Source organism: Arvicanthis niloticus, chromosome 23 (genome assembly GCF_011762505.2).
Source record: "Arvicanthis niloticus isolate mArvNil1 chromosome 23, mArvNil1.pat.X, whole genome shotgun sequence".
Taxonomy (NCBI): domain Eukaryota; kingdom Metazoa; phylum Chordata; class Mammalia; order Rodentia; family Muridae; genus Arvicanthis; species Arvicanthis niloticus.
The window spans coordinates 34,512,477-34,536,932 of record NC_133430.1 but is presented as its reverse complement, the minus strand read 5'-3'; the positions used below and the strand labels follow the sequence as shown (position 1 = coordinate 34,536,932).

Here is a 24,456-nt window from a genome sequence, read left to right as displayed (position 1 = left end):
TGGCATGATGACACACCATGTGTGGCTGCTGCACAGACTCCCCAGGATCTTGCAACTCCAAGCTCTGCTTCCTTGGTGAGCAAAAAAGAATGCATGCTTATGCTCACACAAGTCCCCACCATCTGAGCCTTTCTCCAGTATGACTTCAGCATTTCTGCTGAGGGCTGGACTCTCCTTGGGCTTGAGGCTCCTCTAACTATGGAGTCTGTAAAAATGGTTCTGTACAGCTTCTAAGTTCTGTACAGAAAAGAGAGTGCAGTCTCTACCTTGTTCGTGAGTACTTTTGCTTGTGGCCTTGAGCTGCCATAGAAGGTGAAGGACCCTGAGAGAGCCCCCCCATCCCCCCACCCTCCACCCTCTAACCACCCCACCCCCCAAATGATCCTAGCCTTCAAAGGCCTCCTGGCCCAGGCACCAGACCAACAGGAAACAGTTTCTCTATCTGTGGCCTCACTCTGAGTCTTTGTAACTATAGCTCAGGCCACCAAGAAGTAGGGATAAGACATCCTACTAAGCCTTTACAAATTCCTGACCCAAGATCCTGCAAGCATAACAAAAGGCTCTTCCACAATAGTAATCAAACAGTAGATGGCAACTTGAGGGTTTAACTCTATCTGCTGCTAGAGAAGCAGCTGCTCTAGGAATAAAATCTGTAGTATAAGAGCATCTGCTTGGTGTCAGGTATTATGTTAATAGCTTACATCCACACTAGTAGGGTTGTCCTCATCACAGAAAGAAAGGGTTCAGAGGTTGAGGACTTTGCCCAAGGCCAGACTACTTGATTCAGAACCCATAGCACTTAAACGGGCTACAAAAAGATAAGCTGTCTACATAAAAGACTTACTTATGTGGAAGTATATATTCTCATTCAATAGTTCACATTTGGGAATTTTCTGTTTTGCAGCATAACATCAATGAAAACACAGCCCCACTACGGTTGGGGCAAGCCCCGTTCCCTGTTACCTACCCACCCTAATACTAATACCTTCTAAATCTTGCCCCATTTTTTAAAGACTTAATTCTCCAACCAAGGTGTTGCTCTGAATTCTCCTTCTGCCAACTCTAAAGCTATATGTCCTTAGGAAACTATTCTGTGCTGTGCCACAAAGTTTTCTGGTTGTCTGGGTGTGTTTACGCAGTCAGTCGGCCTCCAGAGGACAGAAAGATGGAATGGAAGTAATGCCTATGCTATGCAGATGACAAGTGACACACTGCATTTCCTGCAACAGCAACACAATAGCAAGCACACCCCATGAAGACGTCTCAGGTAATCAAACTGGTTAAGAACCATAACTCATACACAATGCCAATGCTCCAGGCTGTCACCTGCACATCACCCAGGATACAGAGAAGAGAAAGGATCTGAAGGCTGCAGAAGCATCACCATATACCACAGATACCACAGACCTCAGGGGCAAGACGGCCCAGATCCAAAGGCTTGAAACATTGGCAGGTACCACTCTTAACCACTGTGTCTAATGCCTGTGGAAGGTTGTGACATACACAGTAAGCTTTCCTATGAATCCTCCTTACCCTCTCTGTCTAAGAGCAGGGAGGCCAGTCTCAAGCTTCCCTCACTCACTGTCCTCCACCTTATGCTGTGGAAGCTTTTCTGCTTTTTCTCACATCTTCATGATAAGCCTTGTTTCCTACAACGCAGTCCCTGGGTGTGGGGAGGACAGGCTTTGAGTGGCTTGGCCCAGCTCTAGAGGAGCAATCTGCTTTCTTATTGATACTATATCATAAGTAACCAAAACGTCCAACTAGCATGGCTGGACAAACTCAAAATTGTACTGATTCCTTAGATGGAGTATCCAGGGCAGAAGAGGGATAGTTTATGCTTTCCTCTACGTGGGAATGCAGCTAGGCCTAACAAACAGACTCAAAACTGCTAAGGAAATGTTCCAATGCCTTATTCCCTGTCCAGAATGAACTCGCAGGTGGAAAGAGGAGCCTTAAAACATTTCTTTTAGTGGTAAGAGGATGAGTCATGGAGGAAGGTCAAAAAAAAAGGAAGGAAGAAGGAAGGAAGGAAGGAAGGAAGGAAGGAAGAAAACAAAAGCAAGCTATAAAGGGCACAGGGACAATAACAGCATAGCAAGAGATTCCTAAAGGTGCAGTAGTGAACTCTTAACTTGGTAGTAACCAACAGAAGTTAACTGGACTTAAGGCCCACTCACCACATCTGGTACCGGAAACCCGGTCTACTACCCAGGGCTAGTGAGGGCATGGATCTTAGAGAACCTCCTGGTACCATTTACTAACCCAGCTTGATTAGTAACTGCAGTCTACATATCTATCCTATGCTCACGAGCCAGGAAAGCTCCCAGCAGTCATCAAGAAGGTTTTCTTTACAGTATTTGGAGAGCATTTCAGAAAACCACAACTGCTCAAAGCATAGAGAACAACTGACTGTGGGGTGCCCAGCCCCGGGGATAAACCACTATACAACACCAGCACCTAAAGCTCAGGACAGCTAGGAAAAAGAGGTGGGGAAACTGTAAGAGCCAGAGGATCAAGAAATCTGCTGTGAGACTACGCCTCCTAGAAATAACAGGGAAGCTGGACCTTTAATATCTAATAATATGGCTGCCTAAACAAGGACAACACCAATGGGCATGCCAGTGTGGAAAGAGGAAATCTCACAGGCTTCCAAACAAAAGAACTACAGTCAAATAGTGACTGCTGTGGGTGGGGGAGGGTGGGGAGAGAGAGAGAGAAAGAGAGAGAGAGACAGACAGACAGACAGACAAACAGACAGACTGACTATGAATTAGTTTTTCCCAGGATGATCCCCCTAGTTGGTTATCCAATACCAAGTGGTCATCCCTAAAATACACGTACAAGCAACACTAAACAGACTCAGCAGGCTTTATTTATATATTTATGGTTGTATACATACGTGTGTACACATACGTATGAGGCTAAAAATTTGACATGGGGCATGGGAGACGCTGAAGGGAGAACAGGAAGAGAGGAATGATGAATTTTTATCTATTAATAATGCCGCTTCTAGAAGCCATGGATAACTAAACAAAAATTTCAGTTCCAGGTATGGCTGAAGAAGTCTTAGAGGCTCCTGCCACCCCTCCTGATTACCCACCAGACTAGACAACTAGGTCTGTCACTCAGACACTACACACCTTGATTGTAAGAATAAAGAAGTCAAGCTGGAAGACACAGAAGCTTCTCTGTGCTGGCTGGCTGTCACAGCAGCAGAAGACACCAGCAGTTGCTGAGAGAGAAGAGGTATCGCCAGTCAGGCCAGCTGTGAACCTTACAAACTACAGAAGCAAACAGACAGCAAAGTATACACAGCTCAACAACACTGGCAATAGGCGTTCTTAGCATAACCAATCCCTGACTGGACCGAAGGCCTGGCTGTGGGTTATAAACCCATGCTTGGATTTATGAATCCGGTAAAAAACGAACGAACAAGAACTGCCTACTATTTACGCTCACAGACAAGTGCTACTCTCAGCCTTAACCGGTGAAGCCTTCTTTCCAAAAAGATTTACAGTGACTGCAGAGACGCACAGATGCTCAAGGAGCTCAGCACTCAGTGCCGACTGCTCAGTCCCAAGCAGGACATTCACGCCATCCATCCCTTCTGAGGCTAGGGAACACTGCAGAAGAGAGAACAGACAGAATCTAAGGAGCCGGAAGATGTGGAGAAGGGTGGTGCAACTCCATCCTCTAGGCAAGACACAACACTTGCAATCATGAACTGACGACAGCTGCAGTTGCTTCACTGGGTCTGCACCAGACTGGGCTCACTGACAGGCTGGTGTGGGAGGAGCTCAAGAAGCCCATCCCCTTAAAGATGAACTACTGGCTAAGAACAGATTCTGGGATATGGGGATTTACTGCCTTCCCCTGTGTACCTGCCAGTGAGGCATAGCTCCAAGTGGATGGCCACACACATGGTCCTGGTTAAAATCAGTAGGTCACAAAACTTAATGGATAGTGATGGGTGGGGGATAAAATACATTGGGAAAAGAGAGTAATCATAACGCTTTACATATGTGTATAAAACTGCCAATGAATACATGTAATTAACTGAAAAAATAAGGTGGACGACTGTCCCCTTTTTCCCCAAGAAGAGACACCTTTACTTTTCAGGAAAGTCAGCCTCTTCTCCAACACACTACACACCAATAAAGCACCAAATCGCTTATACGGAACCTACAGTTGGCCAGATTCATGGCTCTTTTAGCCTAGTCTCACCTAAACTAAAAACTCACATGTAGAACCCCAGGGCAGAGCTGTGTCCAGTCAGGAGGAAAGGGAAGACATTTTAAACTAAGTTTGTCTGACTCTCACTTTTCCTCAGCACCCAGAGCAACATGGCTTCCGATGCTCCCTTTAAATCCCACTCAGTGTCCTCCACTGCCAGCTCAAAGTCCTTCTTAAAAGACTGTCTCCAGGGGCTGGAGAGATGGCACAGCAGATAAGAGCACTCACTGACTGCTCTTCTAGAGGTCCTGAGTTCAATTCCCAGCAACCACATGGTGACTCACAACCATCTGTAATGGGATCTGATGTCCTCTTCTGGTGCTTTTTCTGAAGAAAGCAACAGTGTACTCATATACATAAAATAAATAAATACATCTTTTTAAAAAAAAAAAAAAAAAGACTGTCTCCAGGGCTGGCTATGGACACAGCACCTGTGAGGCAGGCCCTGGGTTCAAGGCCCAGACATGGACAGTCACACTCACACATGCAGAGCCTCTGCCACACCAATTTTGCAGGATTCTAGTCACTGTCCCATCTCTTTTCCTTCCTCCACAGACGTTCAAAAGTTGCAGAGCACTGAGGCCAAGACTCTCACCATGAGCTGAGCCAGGCTGAGCCTGGAAACCAGTTGAGGATGTCTCTGCTGACAGCAGGGTGCTGTTTCACCAGCAACAGCCCAAATGGAAGCATTAGGAATGAATGCTGAAGTCAGGGTTTTCTTTCACAGCATTAATCCAAACACGTGAGTTGGGCACCACAGGGCACACTCCATTCATCGGCTCTCCGCCCTGAAGCACAACCACACTGGTCTGAGAAGATACTGCTCCCAAGAGGCTTCCTCCACTCTGCATCTGAATGACCCCAGTCTCTAACAAAGGTGGCCAAACTCTGCTCAGTGTTTACATTACTTTTCAGGGTTTCTTTTTATTCCATAAACAATTATCTGAAACCTATCTATATCTTCTTGGTTTAAATAAAAACAAAATTACAAAGCAAACTCAAGTGAAAACAAGAGCCCAATAAAGTAAGGACAGAAGTAACATGGTAACATAGAAACGTGTTAGCACAGCTTTTGGAGAGCCATATGTAATGGCAACTTTGGTCTGGGAGAAATATGAATAAAATCAAAACTGAGATTCATTATTGTGTTTTTGGAGGGGACTGGGGTAAGGAGCATGGGCAGAAGGGGATGTGAGGGTTTGTATTTTGGGACCACTAGGTCTGAAGGTGGCAGACGTGCCTGGGGAGGGAAGGGCACTCCTGTAGTTCCTGACGTGAGAACGATGAACCCTACAGAGGTCCCAAGACCAGGTTTAAGGTCCAGGCCAACCTACAATCTGACCTGATTCTGGGTCAGAGGTGTGTCCTGTGACTACAAAGCCTCCCACTACACCTTACTCCCAGAGCACAGAGAAACTCCATCCAGGCATGCAAGAGCTCCGGACTCAGGCCCTGCCATCATCTCACTGTATGCACTAGGCATAGTATTCAAAGACAGTGAACCTGCTTTCACTAATCTAAAATGAGGAAACTACCATCTGTCTTAGTGTGAAGTATTTCAGGTCGATACGATTTCAATTAAGAATGGTTTTTGTTTGTTTGTTAGATTGTATTGTTATTATTACTTTGAAATGTGATCCCATGTAGCCCAGGCTCATCTGGAACTCACTGGAAAGCTGAGGAGGGCCTTGAACTCCTGCCTCTGTCTCTTAAGTACTGAGATTTCATGCATGTGCCACCATATTGACCGTTCAGGTAAAATCCTAAAGAACCAAATACAAAATACGGTTATTCTTCACCCCCATCTCCAGACTATCCTGCTTAATATTGTCTGTATGACTGCGCAGGGGGAAAGGCAACCTAGTCTTATTATTAACCGTAATTAGAAGGGCAGGTCTCCTATGGCACTTAAGAGGGGAAACAGCTCTTTATACAACTGAGCCAACAGCTGAGAGACAATTACTCCTCTGCCTCAACATTCCTGTCCCTATGCATAGGTAGCCAGGAGTCTACTGCCTGAACAATTAAAACCTTTTTTCATAAAAATCATACTACTCACAAGAGCAATGAGCATTTGACCCCTCCACAGAGCACAGTAAAGACAGAGACGAGCTTTGTGTTCCCAACCAAGGACACATACACTTCATTCCCAGACTGACCTCAGCTTTAGGAGGCCTTACACTTCCTGGTTCCTCCAGTGGGGCACGGACCCTCTTTCTATTCTCAGCAGCAGCACTCTGGGCCCAGCTGTGCTCTAGGCAACATAACAGGGTGGAAAGGATGGGGCTGGAGAGATGCTCAGGGGGAAAAGCACCTGTTGCTCCTGCACAGGACTCAGGTTCAGTTCCCCACACCCACACCAAGGCCCACAAACATCTGCAACTCCAGTTCCAGAGACTCCAACGACCAAGTCTGACTCCTGCAGGTAGCCACGTGTGCAGGCAACACACACACAATTAATTAATTAATTAATTAATTAATTGGAACAATTTAAAATACCATCATGAGACTCAGAAATGCCACCTGAATGACCTTGGCAAGTCACTCAGCTTCTGATCACAGCTGTAAGGCTCTATAAACTACTCATATCAATAAACACAAGAATGACTGAAAACTAAGAATTATCACTATTTCTCCTATCCATAGTCCTTTTCTTCTTCCCTAAAATTAACAGGATACAGAAACTGTGAATATTCAGACAGCAAGTCTACTATGATTTGACAGATGAAGCATGCACACAAGAACAGGAGAACCGCACGTGACATGCAGACAGTAGGGTCTGCCCACTCGATTCCTATGGACATTTTTGGCTGATCCGTTGCCTTATGGCACATTCACTTGTAAGATATCACAAAGACTCACAGATGAAGGGTTTTAGGATTAGTCATTGAAGGTGCCCAGCTGCTCTGATGGCTCTGAGGGATGTGTGAATAATCTTGCCCTGTGGGCAAGACAAGAGGCAAACACTAAGGCTTATGACTACACAAGGCAATCCAAGAAACACCTTCTTCAGAGTCTCAGGCTCCCAAAAAGTTTATGAAATGGGAACCAAAGGCAAAGGCTCAAGCCAGGCACAGTGTCGAGTCTTTAATTCCAGCACTCAGGAAGCTGAGGCTGGGGGATGTCTGGCTACCTGGTCTACATAGTAAGTTCCAGGCTAGCCAGGACTACAGAGACTATAGGGGGAGGGCAGAGAAAGGAAGTAGGGGAGAAAGAGGGAGAGAGGGAGACAGACAGACAGAGAGAGAAAGGAACTAGAGAAAGAGGTGGAAGTAAGATTTCTTAAGGACACTGGATTGACAATGCTAAACACCAGGACGGCTGTGTGCCAGCTACTACATAATATATACAATATTAGGGAAGGGGAAAGAACATAGGAAAGCCAGGAATGCATTTGTTGTCAAGAATTCTGATTTAAAATTTCTTAAAAGAAGAAAATAACAAAGATGATAAAAACGAATCCTATTGAAATTCTTACATTTTCATAGAAAAAATTATCAAAAGGAGACAGAGAATTTGACTCCAATTTATTTCTTAGAAGTAAATTTGGGGTTTAGGAGGGATAGTGACTGACTTCTTTGCTTGTCAGTTTTTGTGCTGTCTTGGAGAGAGCACACCAAAGCACAGAAAAGTCCAAGTCCAAGACAAATTCCAAAGGTGCCTCATGCGGTGCGATCCAGATGCTGGGAAGCAGAGGTTGCAGCTGAGGGGCAGGCCTGATGGTCCACAGGAGGAGAGGCAGAGCTCACTGGGTGTCCGGCACTGCATGAGCTCACCCAGGCAGCCCTAGCTAATCCTCACCTCCACCCTGTACAATCAGCAGCTGATGTTACAATTATCCCCTGTTCATGTTTGCAAAAACAAATCCACACAGACTATGTCCTCCATACAAGGTCCTCAGCTCACAGAGCCAGAGGGGACACACAGTCAGACTGAGCTACAGCTCGTGTGAGTCACCCCCACAGGAGAAGAGGCTCCTACTGTAAGGTGGGGCTCGAAGGAAAACAGCAAATTTGAAGGCTGTCCCTGAGTAAAACCACATGGGAAAACACACAAGACTGGACTCTGCAGAGCTTAAACCATGAGCATTTCTCAGGGAGCTAGTAGGTACTGTGCACCAGACTTGGGGAGCACTGTATGACACAGAGCTGTTACACACAGGGAAGGAAACACCAAACACACTAGCCTTCCCTTCCAGAATAAGACCACAAAAATAGTGAAAGAAACAGAGAGTTTCAGCCCACCCTGGTTATTTCCAAGTCTTAAGAGACTGCAGAACCACTGTACAGGGGACTGCCAGATGTGAAAACAGGCATTCTCTTGGACCTCCACAGCAGGCTGCAGCAGCAAGGGGGTGCAGCAGAGAGAGACCCCTGCCTTTGTTCTGGAGTGAAAGTATGTTAATTATCAGATGGGGGTCCAGCAGAGCCAGAAACTAGCCAGGAGTCCCACTTCATCAGACCAAAGGTCCTAAAACAGACAAGACCCGAGTGACCAGAGACTCAGGTTAAGGCTGAGTCCAGAAGAAACAAGAATCATGGGGCTCTTCTCCAAGAGGACCTTGCACCATCACCAGGAGGTCGTGAGAGCTAGCAAGCACTTCATGCAGCTTCTGAGAAAACAAGCCTGCTTGTGCCTGTGTAACAGTCAAACTACGGCCTGGGTCCAACTACAGCCTAAAATGATCACAGATGGGGGCGAGTTTCGCCTACTTCTTGGAAATAAAAGAACAATTTACTGAGTATGGTGCCTGTGCTGGATTCAGCCATCTTATTCCACATCGCTTCTGTCTTCTACACTGCCCACAGTTTAGGTAAGATTCCTGGACAGCATCAGTACTTATGTGAAAGTGTTTGATCTGTGCTTACTCGTTTTCTGTCGCTGTGATAAACATCAAAGCCAAAAGCAACTTGTGGAGGAAGGAGTTTGTTTGCTACACATCCGTGTCACAGTCCATCCTCAGAGAACTTAGAGCAGAACTCAAACAGGGACTTGAAGGCAGGAACTGAGGCTGAGACCCTGAGGAACAGTGCTTCCCAGCTTGTTCTGTACTCAGCTTACTCAGCCTGCTTTTCTTACCTGCCCAGGGCTGGCAGCACTCACAGTGGTTTGGGCCCTCCCACATCAGTCAGTAATCAAGAAAATGCCCACAGATGTGCCTAAGGGGCCAATCTGTTGGAGGCATTTTCTAAATTGAAGTTCCCTCTTCCCAGACTGCCTTGGCTTGTGTCAAGCTGACCCCCCCCCCAAAAAAAAAATTAATCAAGATAATTTCAAATCTGTCTGACTCCCAAACCACTGTTCTTTCCATTAGAACAGCTAAATCCCCCACAAAGAAAATAAAACCTGGGGAGGAAGGAAAAGGAAGGAAGCCACAAGTCAGCTTACAATACATCCAATTCCTGTTACTTGCACAGTGCCCCGCACAGGGCCTCAGGCCTTCCAGAAATTATGGTGATGAGAATACAATAAAACACAACTAAAACATGCATGTGATCCTCAACCCATTCGAGGAAGGCCTGTGTTGACTCAGAGTGCAGAGGCAAATATAAGTCAAAGCAGAGCCAACCTGAGCCTCCAACGGCCCCAGCTTAGCTCCAAGGACAGAAGTGGCAGTCAGCTAACTGCGTCCTGCTTTCAGGATGACAACTGTCCTTGGCCGGTCTAAACCCCATCATGATTCATGTGACCAGAGCATCTTCTGTCTCAGCAAGGCCATCTGTCACAGACTGAGCAGCAATGGGGACAGAAGAGCATGTGCGGGCTCCTGTCAGCTGTTTCTCTATTGAACTATTCAGCAAAGGGTCTCTTTCAGGGAGCCCAGACCCAGCAAGGAACCCTGAAACGGGAGAACTGGGCATACTGCAGTCTGCTGTGTGGATGCGGGTAAAGCATGTAGTCACTACCTGCTCTCAACAACACTGACACTCACTCTAAGCCTTCGAAGAACCTCAGACACTATCTTATCCAGTCCTCTCATTTTACAGAGGAGGAGTTCGAGGTCTCCCGGTACACGGCACGGTGCATTCAACAATATATACCTAGCCTGTTAGCTCAAGGATGTAACTGGTACTCACATTCCTTCCACTATTCCAGGCCACCCCTAAAACAGATGCCCAATTTAAGGTCTCTCTAATAATCATCACTTGTGACCATCTCTGATACTTTTTAAATAAAACCTAAACCTTCTCACACTAAAGCTTCACAGATTCCAGAGTAGATAGGCCCTATGTTAACAATCCTAACATAGTGAGAGGAACAGAGTGTGTCTCTACAAGAAAACCACTTCCAGGGTCCCACTGGGGACTCCGTGTAAAGATCTCTAGGCCTATGGAAGAGGTTATATTTTTCGGATCGCACCAGACAGATGATCTCATGGCTTTGTGTCCACAAGCAACAGTGAACTACATCACAGACAGAATAAGCTGAAGCACCAAGTTCAGGATGGAAAATTACCCGGGAGATGTGAAGGAAAGGAGGAAAAGGGGCAGGCTTTTTTTCTATAATCAGTCTAGACCTTAAGTGATAACAAGCCCATAGGTCATCTGAAAATGATGGTCACTATTACTTACTGCTTGTTCCATTTATAGAGAATATAAGGATGGGACTGGAAATAGTATCTTTACCTCTCGGGGCGATAGGAGCTTAAATTTGACGACAGAGAGGCAAGGGAAAGAGTTTTAAGATTCACCTGAAATCAAGAGTCTCCAACTGAAGCCCAGAAATCCTTCCCACCATTCTCCTCAGGAGGCAACCTGCTGCCCCACCTCCAATGCAGGCTTTACTCGTGTCTAAATGGTGCCCAATGTCTAAAACTACTCCCTGTTCCACTGTGAAACCTGCAAAGCAGCTCTGAAGGATGGAACAGAAAAGGAAAGCAAGCAGGGTTCTAGAAAAACAGAGGCAAGGGCCCCAAGAGTTCAATGGGAGGTACTTTCTGCAGCCAAAATATGTATGTAATTTGTATGTACGAGGAGCTGGTTTCTGCACATACTTTGCTGAATTGCAAAGCCACTCTAAGAGAGTATGTGGTTTCTTATTTACTCACCTACAGGCATTCTGCTTTGCTTGTTTTTTTTTTTTTTTTTTTTGTTTTGTTTTGTTTCCCAAGACAGGGTTTCTCTGTGTAGCCTTGGCTGTCCTGGAACTCTTTCTAATAGACCAGGCTGGCCTTTAACTCAGAGATCCACCTGCTTCTGCCCCTCAAGTGCTGGGATTAAAGGCGTGTGCTACCATCACCAGGCATTTAAGGTCAGTCTTCATCCTCTTCCAGGCCAGGGTGCCTGTGTCTTCCCTGCTCCATCTACAGGCAGGAATGTTCCCTATCAGAAGTATAGGAACAAAATGCTGGGGTCAAGTCTAGTGACTCCAGCCAGCAAGCTCTCAGCCATGGAAAGTCCTACACAAATTCAGGCAGAGACTTTGGCTAATGTGTAGCCCAGGTACACTCCAGTGTGAGGCTACAGAGAAGACAGCTGCTGAGTCTCCATGCTGTGAGAAAACTCTTCGGCTTCCTGAGCTTGTGAACCCTAAACAAAGCAGTATGAAACACACACAAACAAATGATTGGCCGGGGGGGGGGGGGGGGGGATGAACTTTGAATTACTTACCAAGCCCTTCATACAGTCAGCCCTGTTTGCATTGTGTGATTTGACTGGCTGCTTCTCTTGCAACTCAAAATCTATGCACATATCCCCAGTCCTGTGTTCATGTGTGTCTCTGTCTGTCTGTCTCTGTCTGTCTGTCTGTCTGTCTGTCTGTCTGTCTGTCTCAGAGGACAACCTATGGGAGTCAGTTCTCTCCTTTCACCATGTGGGGACCAGGATTTGAACTCGGGTCATCAAGTTTTGTAGCAGGCCACTACCTGCTAGGCCACCTCACTAGCCACACCCTCTAACTTTTTATGGAAGTAGTTGACTGTGTTTGGCTTCATGCCAAACCACCTACCACACAAAATCTTCACATCCATCTACCTACCCCCAAAAGACAAGACTTCTTTTAACAGATTATTATTCTCCAGTGCCTCTGGTAACAAGTAGCTGGTCTTCCCCAGTGACACAGATCCATGTTTACAGGCACTGGCTTTTTACAAGTCTAAGATGCACAAATCATTAATTTGAAAGATGTCTGTCTTACATCTCAGGGCCTGGCTAACTTCCCTGACTGTGATATTAAACATCTACAATAAGGGTTTTTCCCTATACAAAACCTCCATAGTGAGAGCTGCTGGATGCTTCTTCCACAACCTATGCTCAGCTGTGCTAACAGACCCTGATTATTTGTGGGCAGCCTTTCTATTTCCAAGCCCCTTCTTCAGCTAGCACATTCTGGCCAATTAATGTAAGAAAGTGGGTTTAAAAGGGGCCTCTGAGAAGCTACTGGGCATGGACTCAGCTGAGGGAGGCACATTTTTAAGCTTCCGTTTTCCTCCTCCTTCAGGCCTGTATCTGGATCAAATAATGGGTGCCCTTCATGGCCATCTTGGACCAGATCAGCCAGGGAGGATGGAAGCCAGGTGCTGGAATGACACCAATGAGAAATAGGAGCCTGGAGCTCTGAACGCACTGTGCAGCTGCCCTGGAATCCTCAGACTTCATTTCAAAGGCAGGTGAGGGTATCTCTCAGTTGCTGTCATTCAGAGTCCAACATACACACAATGCCAATTACATACTAACAAAGAATATTCTACCCCAGACACATCCCGCTGCCAGCAACAGCAAATGACTGAAGCAGGTGACCAAGATAATAAAACATCCTAATCAGCCATCTTTTCCTGAGGCTTCATAACAATGTGATGGCTACCACACAGACAGCCATATTCTCCTCTTGAATAGATCAAACTCAATTAACATACACTTTCTGGTATTCTGCCCTCATGTGACCATGACCAAAAATCTAACCCTCTGTAAACCCTAACAAAAGAAAACAAAAGAGTGTCCCCATGTCTACAAAACAAGAAGTCACAATTCCCAAGATGAAGGCAATGAGCAAAATGGTGGCATCCCATTTCTGAAAGAACGACAATGGGAGACAATGGTGGCCATTGGCTCATGCTGCAGTCACAATTCCAGGCAAACACCACACACACAACTCCTGCTCACACCTAAGATCTACAGCCTATACCGACATCTACACCAACAGGGTGATACCATGTTGCGTCTTGATGAAGTCCTTTAAAATACTACATAGAAGCCCACTCCTTCCCTGAGAGCTCTCCGCTTTCAAGGATAGACAGAACCAGAATCCTGGCTTCTGGAAAAGAGGCATTCAGTTCCTGCCCTCTCCTGCGAATAGCACAACAAGGCAAGGTCTTTTTCACAAGAGGCTTGTTTCCACGACAGTAATAGTGTAGAAGATAAAACCTTATGCATCTAGCTTCAGATTATGGTCAAAGTTTAAACTTGACCAAAGAAACTGTAAACTTTTACACTTCTAATATCCTGGCCCAGATTTCTCAGTGGGCCAAATTATATAACATTACTATGCCCTGCCTAGCTCTCTCAGAATGGCAAGGACATAAAAAAGTTAAAGCGAATTCAGTTTCTATATTACATTTCCTGCCAATACACCTGCTACGTCTTATCCCACCGCACAAAGCAACCTCTGGGCTGAAATCAGTCACCAAAAGTTTCAATTCAGCTAATATATTTATCAGCTAATGTATTTAAAGAACAAAATTTTGGAAAAGGGATGATAAAAAGATAAAAAATCACAGCAAAGACAAAGGGGGAAATGAGATTTTACCTCATATAACTGAAATCTTTCACATTCACAATTGAAACCTACACATAATTCTTCATATTCTCAGAAAAAGGAAGTTTTCTATCATTAAGAGGGAAGAGAGTATGGACCAAAGGGATAAAGGAAGTAAAGGCCACTTTAAAGCAACTGCAAAGTCTCTCTCTCTCTCTCTCCTCTCTCCATATATATATATATATATATATATATATATATATATATATATATATATACATACATATATATATTTCTATACATACATTCACACATGCATACACGCTTCTTAAATGTCTGGTAGGGTAGGCCAAATGACACACCTGTCCTCAGCTGAGCAATAAATAGCCTTTAATACTAGCACTCTGAATGGAGAGGCAGGCTGATCTTGAGGTCAGCCTGGTCTACAAAGCAAGTCCCAGGACAGCCATGGCTACACAGATAAGAAAGACCCTGTCTCAAAAAAAAAAAAACAAAAACAAAAAAACAAAACAAAACAAACAAACAAACAAAAAGAAGAAGAAAAGAAATAAAGAAATACCCATTCTCACTAAGGAAAAGAATTAAAAATATTTGCCTCTCTTCTTTTGCATTTTCTACAACAAATCTTACTTAGAAATTACAAATACATTTTGGAAGGCAGACTCTCAACAGCACCCACAGGAAAATAAGCCATGTTAGGAACAGCTCTCACAAAATCAAAGTCTGAAAAACTTCTGGGCTCAAAGCAGACAGGTACAGAGAGTAGTCCCAAGGACCTAAGTCACTCCCACCAAAGTCCTTCACCTGAAATACTCTTCTCTCAGGATCCTCAAAATAATCTTAAATACATACCTTTAATCACTTGGGTCCTCTCTGCAGTCAGTTTGAACAAGGAGAGCACCAGGAGGCATATTCCTAGCTGTTCTGGCAGCCCACGTGCAAGACTGGAGTCTCTACCAACTTATCATTTAATTATACCTAACACTGACTTTACAGCCCAGTTTATGGATTCTATGTATTTAATACACAGTTACTTCTCCGTTCCCTGCAATTACACACTAGTTACAGAAGTCATTAATAGCACCCTTGGGTTAACAGGAGGTCTAAAACACTAGGCAGGTCACGCTCTCCATGGGGTCCCAGTTAAACACACAGTCCTTCTCCTGATGCTCCGTCTCCAGTGAGTTGAGGTGTAGGGGTAAAATGAGAGGCCCGCCTTCTTGGCTACTCCAAAAAGGGGGTATCTGCTTTTGGTGATTACAAATAGATTTCTCACACATAGGAAATAAGTCTTTCAGACTCAAAACACTGACAACTCTGCCCGCTTATATCAGTTCACAATTGCACAGACCGCTCAAGTGTCTCATGCCTCTTTCCCCACATCGGCCACTCAACAATGGTCGAATGCTTTGATGGGAGGCTCCCCCAGGAATCCATGCCTACCCTCACCAAAGCTGTGGCTGAGACTGAGGCTATGGCTGTTCACAGCCCAGCCCAGCTCTTCATACTCACTGTTGCTGGACTTAAGGTCTCGGTGGATGATGGGTACGATCGCCTCATCGTGTAGGTAGTTCATCCCTCTGGCGATCTGCACAGCCCAGTTCACCAGGATGTCTGGGGGAATCCTCTTCCCAGACAATACTCTGTTCAAAGGCCCTCCACGAGCAAACTCCATGACCAAGCAGAGGTTGGGTTCTTTCAGGCACACCCCTCTGAGGGCAATGATGTTCGGGTGCTTCAGCATGGCAAAGAGCTTGGCCTCTTGGCGAACATTCTCTATGGTCTGGCTGATGTCCTCGTCAGGGTCATGACGAGCCGCCTTCACGGCCACCTCATCGCCCACCCAGAAAGCACGATAAACTTTCCCAAAGCCTCCAATGCCGATGATCTCCTCCAGGGTCAGCTCCGCAAAATCAATCTCTAACACTGAAAGAAGAAAACAGAGAGTCAGCAATATACTTGGAACACCACATAATTAAGCCCACTTCCACGGCATGGGCAAACACAGCCATGGTAGGTAAACGGGACCTCCCTGTCTCCCCACTACAAAAGTAAAATCCACAAGCAGTAGAGACTGTGGTTAACTTCATGTGCATTATTCTTAGTGATTAGCAAACAGTAGACACTCAGTGGGTCTATAAAGTAGATCCTACTTGGATTCTTGGTAGAATCTTGTACCAAGGCTACCCCACTTTAATTCAAGGGAATACCGGGACAACCTTTTTTGGAAATTTCTTAGGTTCATGTGTTCTTGATGGTGAGAAACAACAACTCAGAGGGAAAGCACACACACAGTAGCTACAGTCTGCTTTGCCCACAGCTTCTGTAGAGATACAATCAGTGAATAAAGAAGGGCACTAACTCCCTCAGCAGATCGCGGGAGGGAGGGAGAAGTGGAAAATGGACATGTGAGAAGGGCCCTAGAGAAGAATAGAGGGGAATCTTATCCAACAATGAAAGGGATGGAGTAAAGGACAATGTAGGCAGAGAGAAGGAAGGGTGTGAGCAGTAACGTGGTGTCAGGGCACACGACACCTGAAGGGCATCAGGAAGTCCACAGCAGCTGGACTGCATGTACAGGATAAGAGATGAGACTCGGGCCTTGTTGGGAGTGACTAGATGGTAGGAAGCTTTTGAGCAATTCTGAGGGGCTTAAAGTTACCCTATAAGCAAGAGGGACCATTTATGTATCCTTTAGAAGGAGAGAGGAGAGGGGGAGGTTTTTTTGTTTTGCTTTGTTTTGATTTTGGTTTTTTGAGACAGGGTTTCTCTGTATAGCCCTGGCTGTCCTGGAATTCACTCTGTAGACCAGGCTGGCCTCGAACTCAGAAATCCGCCTGCCTCTAGCCTCCCAAGTGCTGGGATTAAAGGCGTGCGCCACCACTGCCAGGCTGAGAGGGGGAGTTTTGTGGTTTAGAAAGGACACCAACTCTGACAGCTATGCAGAATATAATGGAAAGAAAGTCCAAAGCAGTGATTTTCAGCTTTCCCGATGCTATGACCCTTTAACACAGTTCCCTATGTTGGGCTAACCCCCAATAATAAAGTTATTTTCATTGTGACTTTATAACTGTAATTTTGCTACTGTTATGAATTGTAATGCAACTATCTAATATGCAGCATATCTAATATGTGACCCCTGTGAAAGGTCATTCAACCCCCAAAGGGGTCAAGACTCATAGGTTGAGAACTGCTGCTCTGAAGCAAAGAGCTACTAAGGAGCTGAGAAGCTCAGTCAGTAAAGCCTATGGTGTATGAAGCCCAGGGTTTAGTCCACAGCACTTCATAAACCAGTATGGTGGTGCATGCCAACAATCCTACACTAAGGAGATGGAGACAGAAGAATCATAAGTTCAAGGTCAACCTAAGCTCCAAAGCAAGTTTGAGGCCAGCCTAGTCTAAACGGAAACCCTGTCTCAAAAAAAAAGAACCACTAAGGAGACCCTTACAGTGAGTGATCCAGGCCTGCACCGCCTCAGAGGTACCTAATATGGAAAGAACTTAGTTGATGCGAAAGGCTTCAAGGACTTGGTTTTATCAGGATCTGGTTCCCGAGAACTAGAGGAAAGGAGCCTTGTGGGGAACATCTCACTGCAGTGTCCCCAGTGCCTCAGGTCAATCCCTGACAGTCACCTTAGCCTATGTTCACTATGGTTCTGAGAGCTAGAATCTGAGCCTGAGGTATCTGGTATACCTTCAGCAGCATTTGCAAGAGGCATTCGCGGATGATAGATAGTGGCTACCAGTGATTCTAGCTCGCGGGCTAGACATGATGTTAAGAACTAACTGAGCACAGTGCCGATTCCTGTGTCTCTCCTAAAGCCCTGCTCTCTGTTCTCTTGACTGATTAGACTTAAAGCCAATTTCATAGAGAAACGTTTCCTAACCTCAAGACCAAATAAGGGTAAGCGCCCATCAATGCCTTTGCAGCTAACTCCAGGACTCATAAAGTTTATCATCCATTCACTGCCTATCACCTGTGACACCATGTCAACCACAGGACAGAGATTCTGTCTGCCACCATTGTGCTCTCTGTGCCTAATATTTAGTGGGTGATCAGAAAAAGGAATATACCTCAGTAAGGCATAAACAAATTTAGTTCTGTTTAAAAGGACTGGGTAGGACTTCTGGAAGAGAGGATAACACACTCTATCAGGAGAAGAAAGAATGAGAGGAAGAAAGGAGGGAAGGAAAGAAGGAAGGGAGGAAGGCATGCATGCATACACACAGGCAAGCAAACCTAAGAAAGCAAAGATGTATTTCCAGATTTCGCCAAGAACAAACTGGACAGCTGTTCTTCCTTCCAGGCCAGCCCCATTACACCCTACTCTTCATTTAGATGCTGGTGGGATTCACAGTTTTATTCTTGCTTGATTGTAGCACTTCCAGTCTTCTCCAGGACTGGTCTCTATTTGTATTTCACAATGCAACTGTCGATCTGTACCAAAGAAACTCTCAGGAAAATTCAGGTGAACTGTCTTCATGTACACAAGAAGCAGAGTCCATCTTGACCTCCTAAAGTCCCATGAGGCTAAGTAACCCCTGGAGGATGCAGTGTAGCTCAAAGTACAGCAGGGAAAAGTACATGCTTAGTATTTGCACAGTCCTGGTTTTAGTCCCTGATACCATGAAATAATGAAAAGGGGGGTATTGTCTCTTGGAGGGGAGGGAGGACCCTCCTAAAGAACAAAGACATGGGAGAAGTGGTAGAACAGCAACCAGCACCCATCCCAACAGCACCCACCCTTCTAGCACCTCACCTTTTAGTACCAGAGAGGCTTGAATGCTAAGAAACTACAGATCCTAGGATCCCTTATGGCAAAGGGACACACAAGATTTGCAAAATAGAGATGGGAAATATTTTCTGGCTGCCTCTCCTGGCAAGTATGGCTGTCTGCAGTAGCATGCCAGTGTCCCGTCACCAGGTCTGTAGCTGTGCAAATGAAATTCTCCATAGTAAAGTGGGTGCCTATTCTCCAGCCTGCAGACAAAAACAGGATGCTCCTGAAGCCGCCATCTTCAACAGCAGCTCCAAATGCTGAGCTTCGTCTGTGAGAACAATGCCAACTTCTTGGTGGCTCAGCTCTGCATGGCCCAGAACACTCCCTGTAAGAGCCACTTCTCCAAGCCAATGATTCTGTAAGCACCCAATTTCCTGTGCTGAATCCATTTCTTACTTAAAATAGCTTCAATGTTTCTGAGTCCTAAAAATGAATCCTGACTAATTACTAACTTTTGCCTGATGTCATCCACATGAATGAGAAAACATGCCTACAGTAAAGAGAAATTAGAAACCCCTTTGAAAAATACAGGTCTACTTGGTCTTTGATGGCAAGGAATGTTCTTTTTCTTGTTTTCTACACAGATGAAAAGCTCCGTGCCTCTTCAATGAATTGTATTGATCACCCTATTTCTTCAACAAAGTCTTTGAATTATTTAACAATAATATTTCTCTTACACTCACTCTCTGTTTCTCAGCTCTGAAGCATACTGATAAACACACAGTAGGGTTCCAGTGTTTACCTAACTGCCTGAGATTTTAGAAGACTCTGTAGGGATTCTGGTGCTGAAAAGGACAGCTCCTTCAGCAGCAGCTGTCCAGAGACAAATGCTTAGAGCGAAAGAGAAAGTGGTGACCTGTCTTGGCACAGAAGCTATGATCTCAGCTTTTCCCTAAGTTAAGAAACGTAACAAAGCTGGCCTACAAGAAAAGCACAGAAGAGAGCTTCACCACAGACAGAACAACCTGGAAAGGGGAGTGATGACTTCCTGTTTCTCTCCCTGCTAAGAAGTCCTTCGAATGGGCTTCCAGGGACTAAACCTTCAGCCACAGAAAGCTTGCAAGCTCTCCTGCCCTTCTCTGCTCCAAGCAAGACCTGGTTTTAAGCAAGAATCAGGTCAACTTGCATGCAGCACATTTTTTGAAAATGTTTCTGTGGTAGGCTATTTCCAGGATTATCAACAACAAAACCTTACTTCGTGTTGGAGTCAAGATGTTATTTCCTCCAGATTGTATGCTTGGAGCATACAATTGTACACACAGGACCATCCTGAAGGACTGGGGGCAAGGGAATGATATACTTTGTTCATTTCAAAGTGATATATAAAGACCCAGGTGTGTGATACACAGCACACAGGTGTGTAATCCCGGCACTCAGGAGGTAGATGCAGGAGGATTATAGCCAACGACAGCTTGGGCTACATACTGAGTTCCTGTTTCAGAAAGAAAAGTAAATTAATAATAATAATAAAAACCTAGGCTAGGAAGATGGTACTGTGAGTAAGAGAGCTTGCTGTGCATGCCTGAGGACCTGAGTTTAGAACCCCTGCACCCACAGGAAAAGTCTGACATGGCCAAAAGACCTGTAACCTCAGTGCTAGGGTAGGCGACAGAGATGAGAGGACCACTGGGACCTTCCAGTCTTGCTGAAAACGCTCCAGGTTCAATGAGAGACCTTCTCACGGTAACAGGGCAGAGATCATTAAAGGACATCCAGCATACTCCATGCATGAATGCATGGATCTGCACAACGTACATACACACACCATTCATGTATATATTAGTAAGTACAACACATACACACATATCAGTCATCTATATATGAATACTCCAAACACACGTACACATGACATTCATATATATGAATATGCACAAACATATCTACACACACCATTCATATATATATATATGAATATGTACAAACACATGTACACACACACCATTCATATATATGAAGAAGCGCAACACATGTACATACACTCCATTCACATATATATGAATATGCACAAACACACAAGCCTTAGGCATATATAAAAATACATCCTTCCATTTATTTGTAGGGAATTCAGAAAAACAAATGTAAATTAAGTGACCTTAATACTGTGTTGCAAACAGACTAACACTAGATTAGAAGAAACATGTTAAGAGTTATGTATCTCCGTGGGTGACTGACTTGGGCTTTACATTTTTCACCTTGTATTACAAAGGTGAAACCAAGGATGACAGAGCACCCAGGTCATATAGATTTGTCATCCGTGGACAGCCAACCTACCCCTGGCACCTACAGTCGGGGTTAAAAGCAGAATGTAAAATGGCTTAGGTATCATGAGTATATTTTTTTCTTTGACAAAAGACTAATTTCCCCTTCTGTTCTGAATAAAGCTTGAAGCAAACATTTCATGTGAAAGCAATCCTGTAAAATCAAGCCTGATTCTCCCTGCTTGTCTAGACTTAGGTATCCCACTCACAGTTCTGAACCCATCACACCCTGAGCCCCAGAGGGGAAGTTCAAAAGGGCAGCTCTAGGGAAGTGTTGTCAGGGCTTTTAAGACTCCCAAGTCCTGGGAGGTCTTGTCAATCATCTTCATTTTCTGAGTCACACAAACTGAGCTCGCAGGTGAGACACTCCTGACTGAAATCTTATGTTTACTTGACTAGTGTCGCTCTGAGCATCCTTTCAGTCCCTTTACCACTTGATACTTAGTAGCCACCACTCAGCCACCACTCAGGAATACCGCCAGTCACAAGTAAATGGAAGGCAGAACACTTACCAGAGCTTTCAACGCCAAGCTCCTCAAGTGAATTCTTTCCACAAGCACAAGGTTCTCCCATGTGGGATCCAGATTCAGGAATCCACTCTACCCACGGCACTGACATATAACAGGTAAGTCCTGGCCACATTACAGGGATTCATCTCTGAGTGAAGCACACTGTTGACATGTCTGGTACGCAGTGGAAAGGTTCTTTTAACCTAAGTCAGATTGGCTCCTGACTGCTCTGACAGCCAGGAGCACAAGACCAGGAAACTACAGAGGCTGTTCCTGAATGTCATGTAACTTGTACACTCTCATGTTAGCTGTCCCTAAAAACAGCATCACAGAACCCCACCCATTCTCATCTGGAGGATTCTGTGGCCAGGATGTGGCGCACGCCTTTAATCCCATTGCTCAGAAGGCAGAGGCAGGTACATCTCTGAGTTTGAGGCCAGCCTGGTATACAGAGCAAGTTCCAGGACAGCCAGCGCTACATGGAGAAACCCTTTCTCAGAAAACCAAAACCAAACAAACAAACACACTGTGTTTCCTAATATATCAGATTATTCATGTCTTTCAACATATGGTTAAGTTCATCTCCAATACTAATTCCAAACACCATGCCAGGGCCTTTCATTGGTCTCTGTCTCACCAGCATTGCCAAAAATATGTAGCACACAAAAGCAATCTGAAGTATCTTACCATTTCCAGGCATTATAAACATCAAAATGTATAAACAAGAAACTTTGAATGAAAGGGGAGATATCTAAGAAAGACTAAAGACCTGAATAACTTGACAGTCAAAAGGCCAAAGGGAAAAGAAGAAAACAAGAAGCTGCCGTTCTATTTCAAAATCATCTTAAAGTAACATAATTGTTTATGTAAAAATAAGTAACAGATACTATCACAGATGAAAATTTAAAACTAAATACTCAAAGTTAGCCATTTGTAATGACTTCCTTTTTTAATCAAGTAGAGTGCAAAGAACATAAGACAAAGAACAAACTACTGTGTATACAGTAATAATGCCTTCTAACTGGAATTACGGAAACTCTTAAATGCTATAAACTGCACTTGGAGAGAGTCCCATCTTCTAAAATAACCAAGAATATACAAGTGATTAAGTAATTACAATGGCAATTTAACTCAAAAAAAATTCGTTAAGAGCGTGGGACAAAGGGTTCCTGGGAAATTGGTGAAAACCAGGACACAGGGAGAAGGGCCCAGGGAGGGAACCCTGGGGCTGTCCCCCCTGAGATTTGGCCAATGCCAAATATAGGCAAGGATCTAGGGTGAAAAAAAAAATGTGTTGTGTGAACAGTATGGCTGTAAGGGACTTAGCCACTGTACCTGCTGATCCTGAACTCCCACGAGGGACAGACATACTTTTCTCCCACTAATTATTTCTCCACTCATAACTTTGCCCCCTCCCCCACGTACACACCTTTCCTAACATATTATTCGGCGAGACTCCTCAGGGTACAACTTTGAGATACAGTACGAGAACTCAAGAAATCAACACGAGATTTCAAAGGCACCTGACTCTTGAGTTCACACATGCTTCCGGGACTTGTGAACCTGCCCAGGCAGGCGGGAGACACCTCCACTTCTCTCTGGACAAACACCTTTAAGAGGCGGAGACAAGCGACAGAAAAGGTCCTCCAGGTCCTTGATTAGGGAACTAAGGTTACTGATGACAGTAACCATCTGCTTTCCCAAACCCTTCCAGATCTAGAGGGGGACAGGAGGGAGAAGAAGGGGCTGGGACGGAAGGAAACTCGTGCTGGGGTTTCAGGTTTCAAGAGTTGCTACTTGAGCGAGTCAGATGAAGGTGAAGAAGCCCAGGGTTCCAGGCAGGGCCTGCGACTCTGGAGCTTCTGGGTAGCACCAGCTAAAGCCTCTGCAGCCCCGGTGCCCACTCATGCCCGGGCCAGTCGCTCTCCACCCGGGACTGTTCCTCGCCCACCCTTAGGCCTCACCCTCCCGTCCCCACCGGGCACCGGTGCCCGCCTTCTTACGCTGAATGGGCGGGTAGCAGCTGGGGTCCTCCGCGCCCGGCTGGCATCGGCTGGAGAAGGCGCTGCGCGGGGTCACGTAGTTGCTGGGGAAGATGCCCACCCGCTGGTTCAGCTGTCCGGTCCACCAGCCCTCATCGCCGGATACCTGAGAGTCCTTGGACAGCACCTCTACCACATCGCCCAGCCGCAGGGTCAGCTCGTCCTCGCCCGCCGCCTCGTACTCGAATACAGCCGTCCAGTAGGGCAACGCGGCGTGAGATCCCAGCTCGGCCGCCGCCTCCTCCTCGTCCTCCTCCTCTTCGGCCCCAGCGCCCGTGGCATCCTCCCCCGGCGGGGCGGCAGCAGCGGCGCTCGCCAGGCAGCCGAGAAGCGATCTGGAGGACTCCATGGAGCGGCCGGTCCATAGGGTGCGGGGCGGCCGCCCGCGGGAGCCGCCGCCGCCTATTGTTCATGCGGCTCGGCAGCGCTGGGGGCTCCGCGCCCCCGACGGCCGCCGCAGGTAGGGCCCGAGCAGGCTGGGCGCGCGGGAGTCGAGGACGCCCGGTACGCACTGCGAGCGCGCACCGCGGATAGGGGCGCGGCGCAGTGCCCGCCGCCTGGCGCCCCCGCGGGCGGCCTCGCCCCTCGGCGGCTCCCACCTGCTCGTGCCGCCCGTGCCCGCCGCCCGCCGGCCGCTCCCTCCCCGCCCCGCCCCGTGTGCCCCGCCTCCCGCACGCCCGGGACCACCTGACGCGAGTCTGGCTCCGCCCCAGCCCTGCGGACCCGGGGGCGGGGCCTCCAGGACGGGCCGGCCTCCACAGCCAATCCGTCCTCCCATTGGTCTGCCGCGGCTGTCCGTCTCCTGAGGGTGGCTGAGGCCTCATTGGGTGGCTCCCGAAGGTGAGATGGAGCGTGCGTTCGGACGGTCCGAGCGGTCTGCGGAGCCCTCGGTCTTTGTCTGCGCCGGTTGGTCCTA

The 24,456-nt window shown here is 46.3% G+C and overlaps 1 protein-coding gene across 4 annotated transcripts in view; it reads right to left on the bottom strand.

Annotated features, from left to right (window-relative positions):
- Map3k9 (mitogen-activated protein kinase kinase kinase 9) overlaps positions 1-24,128 on the bottom strand; it is a 65,300-nt gene extending 41,172 nt beyond the window's left edge. Inside the window, exons 1-2 of one of the 4 annotated variants that reach the window (XM_076921791.1) lie at positions 23,502-24,128; positions 15,463-15,876 (exon numbers count right to left, since the gene is read on the bottom strand). In XM_076921791.1, the coding sequence (XP_076777906.1) occupies positions 15,463-15,876; positions 23,502-23,889 (802 nt within the window). In that variant the 5' untranslated portion in view covers positions 23,890-24,128. The remainder of the gene's footprint in view (positions 1-15,462; positions 15,877-23,501) is intronic. The other 3 variants (XM_076921793.1, XM_076921792.1, XM_076921794.1) reach the window with 3 other exon arrangements.
- Positions 24,129-24,456: the final 328 nt, after the last annotated feature.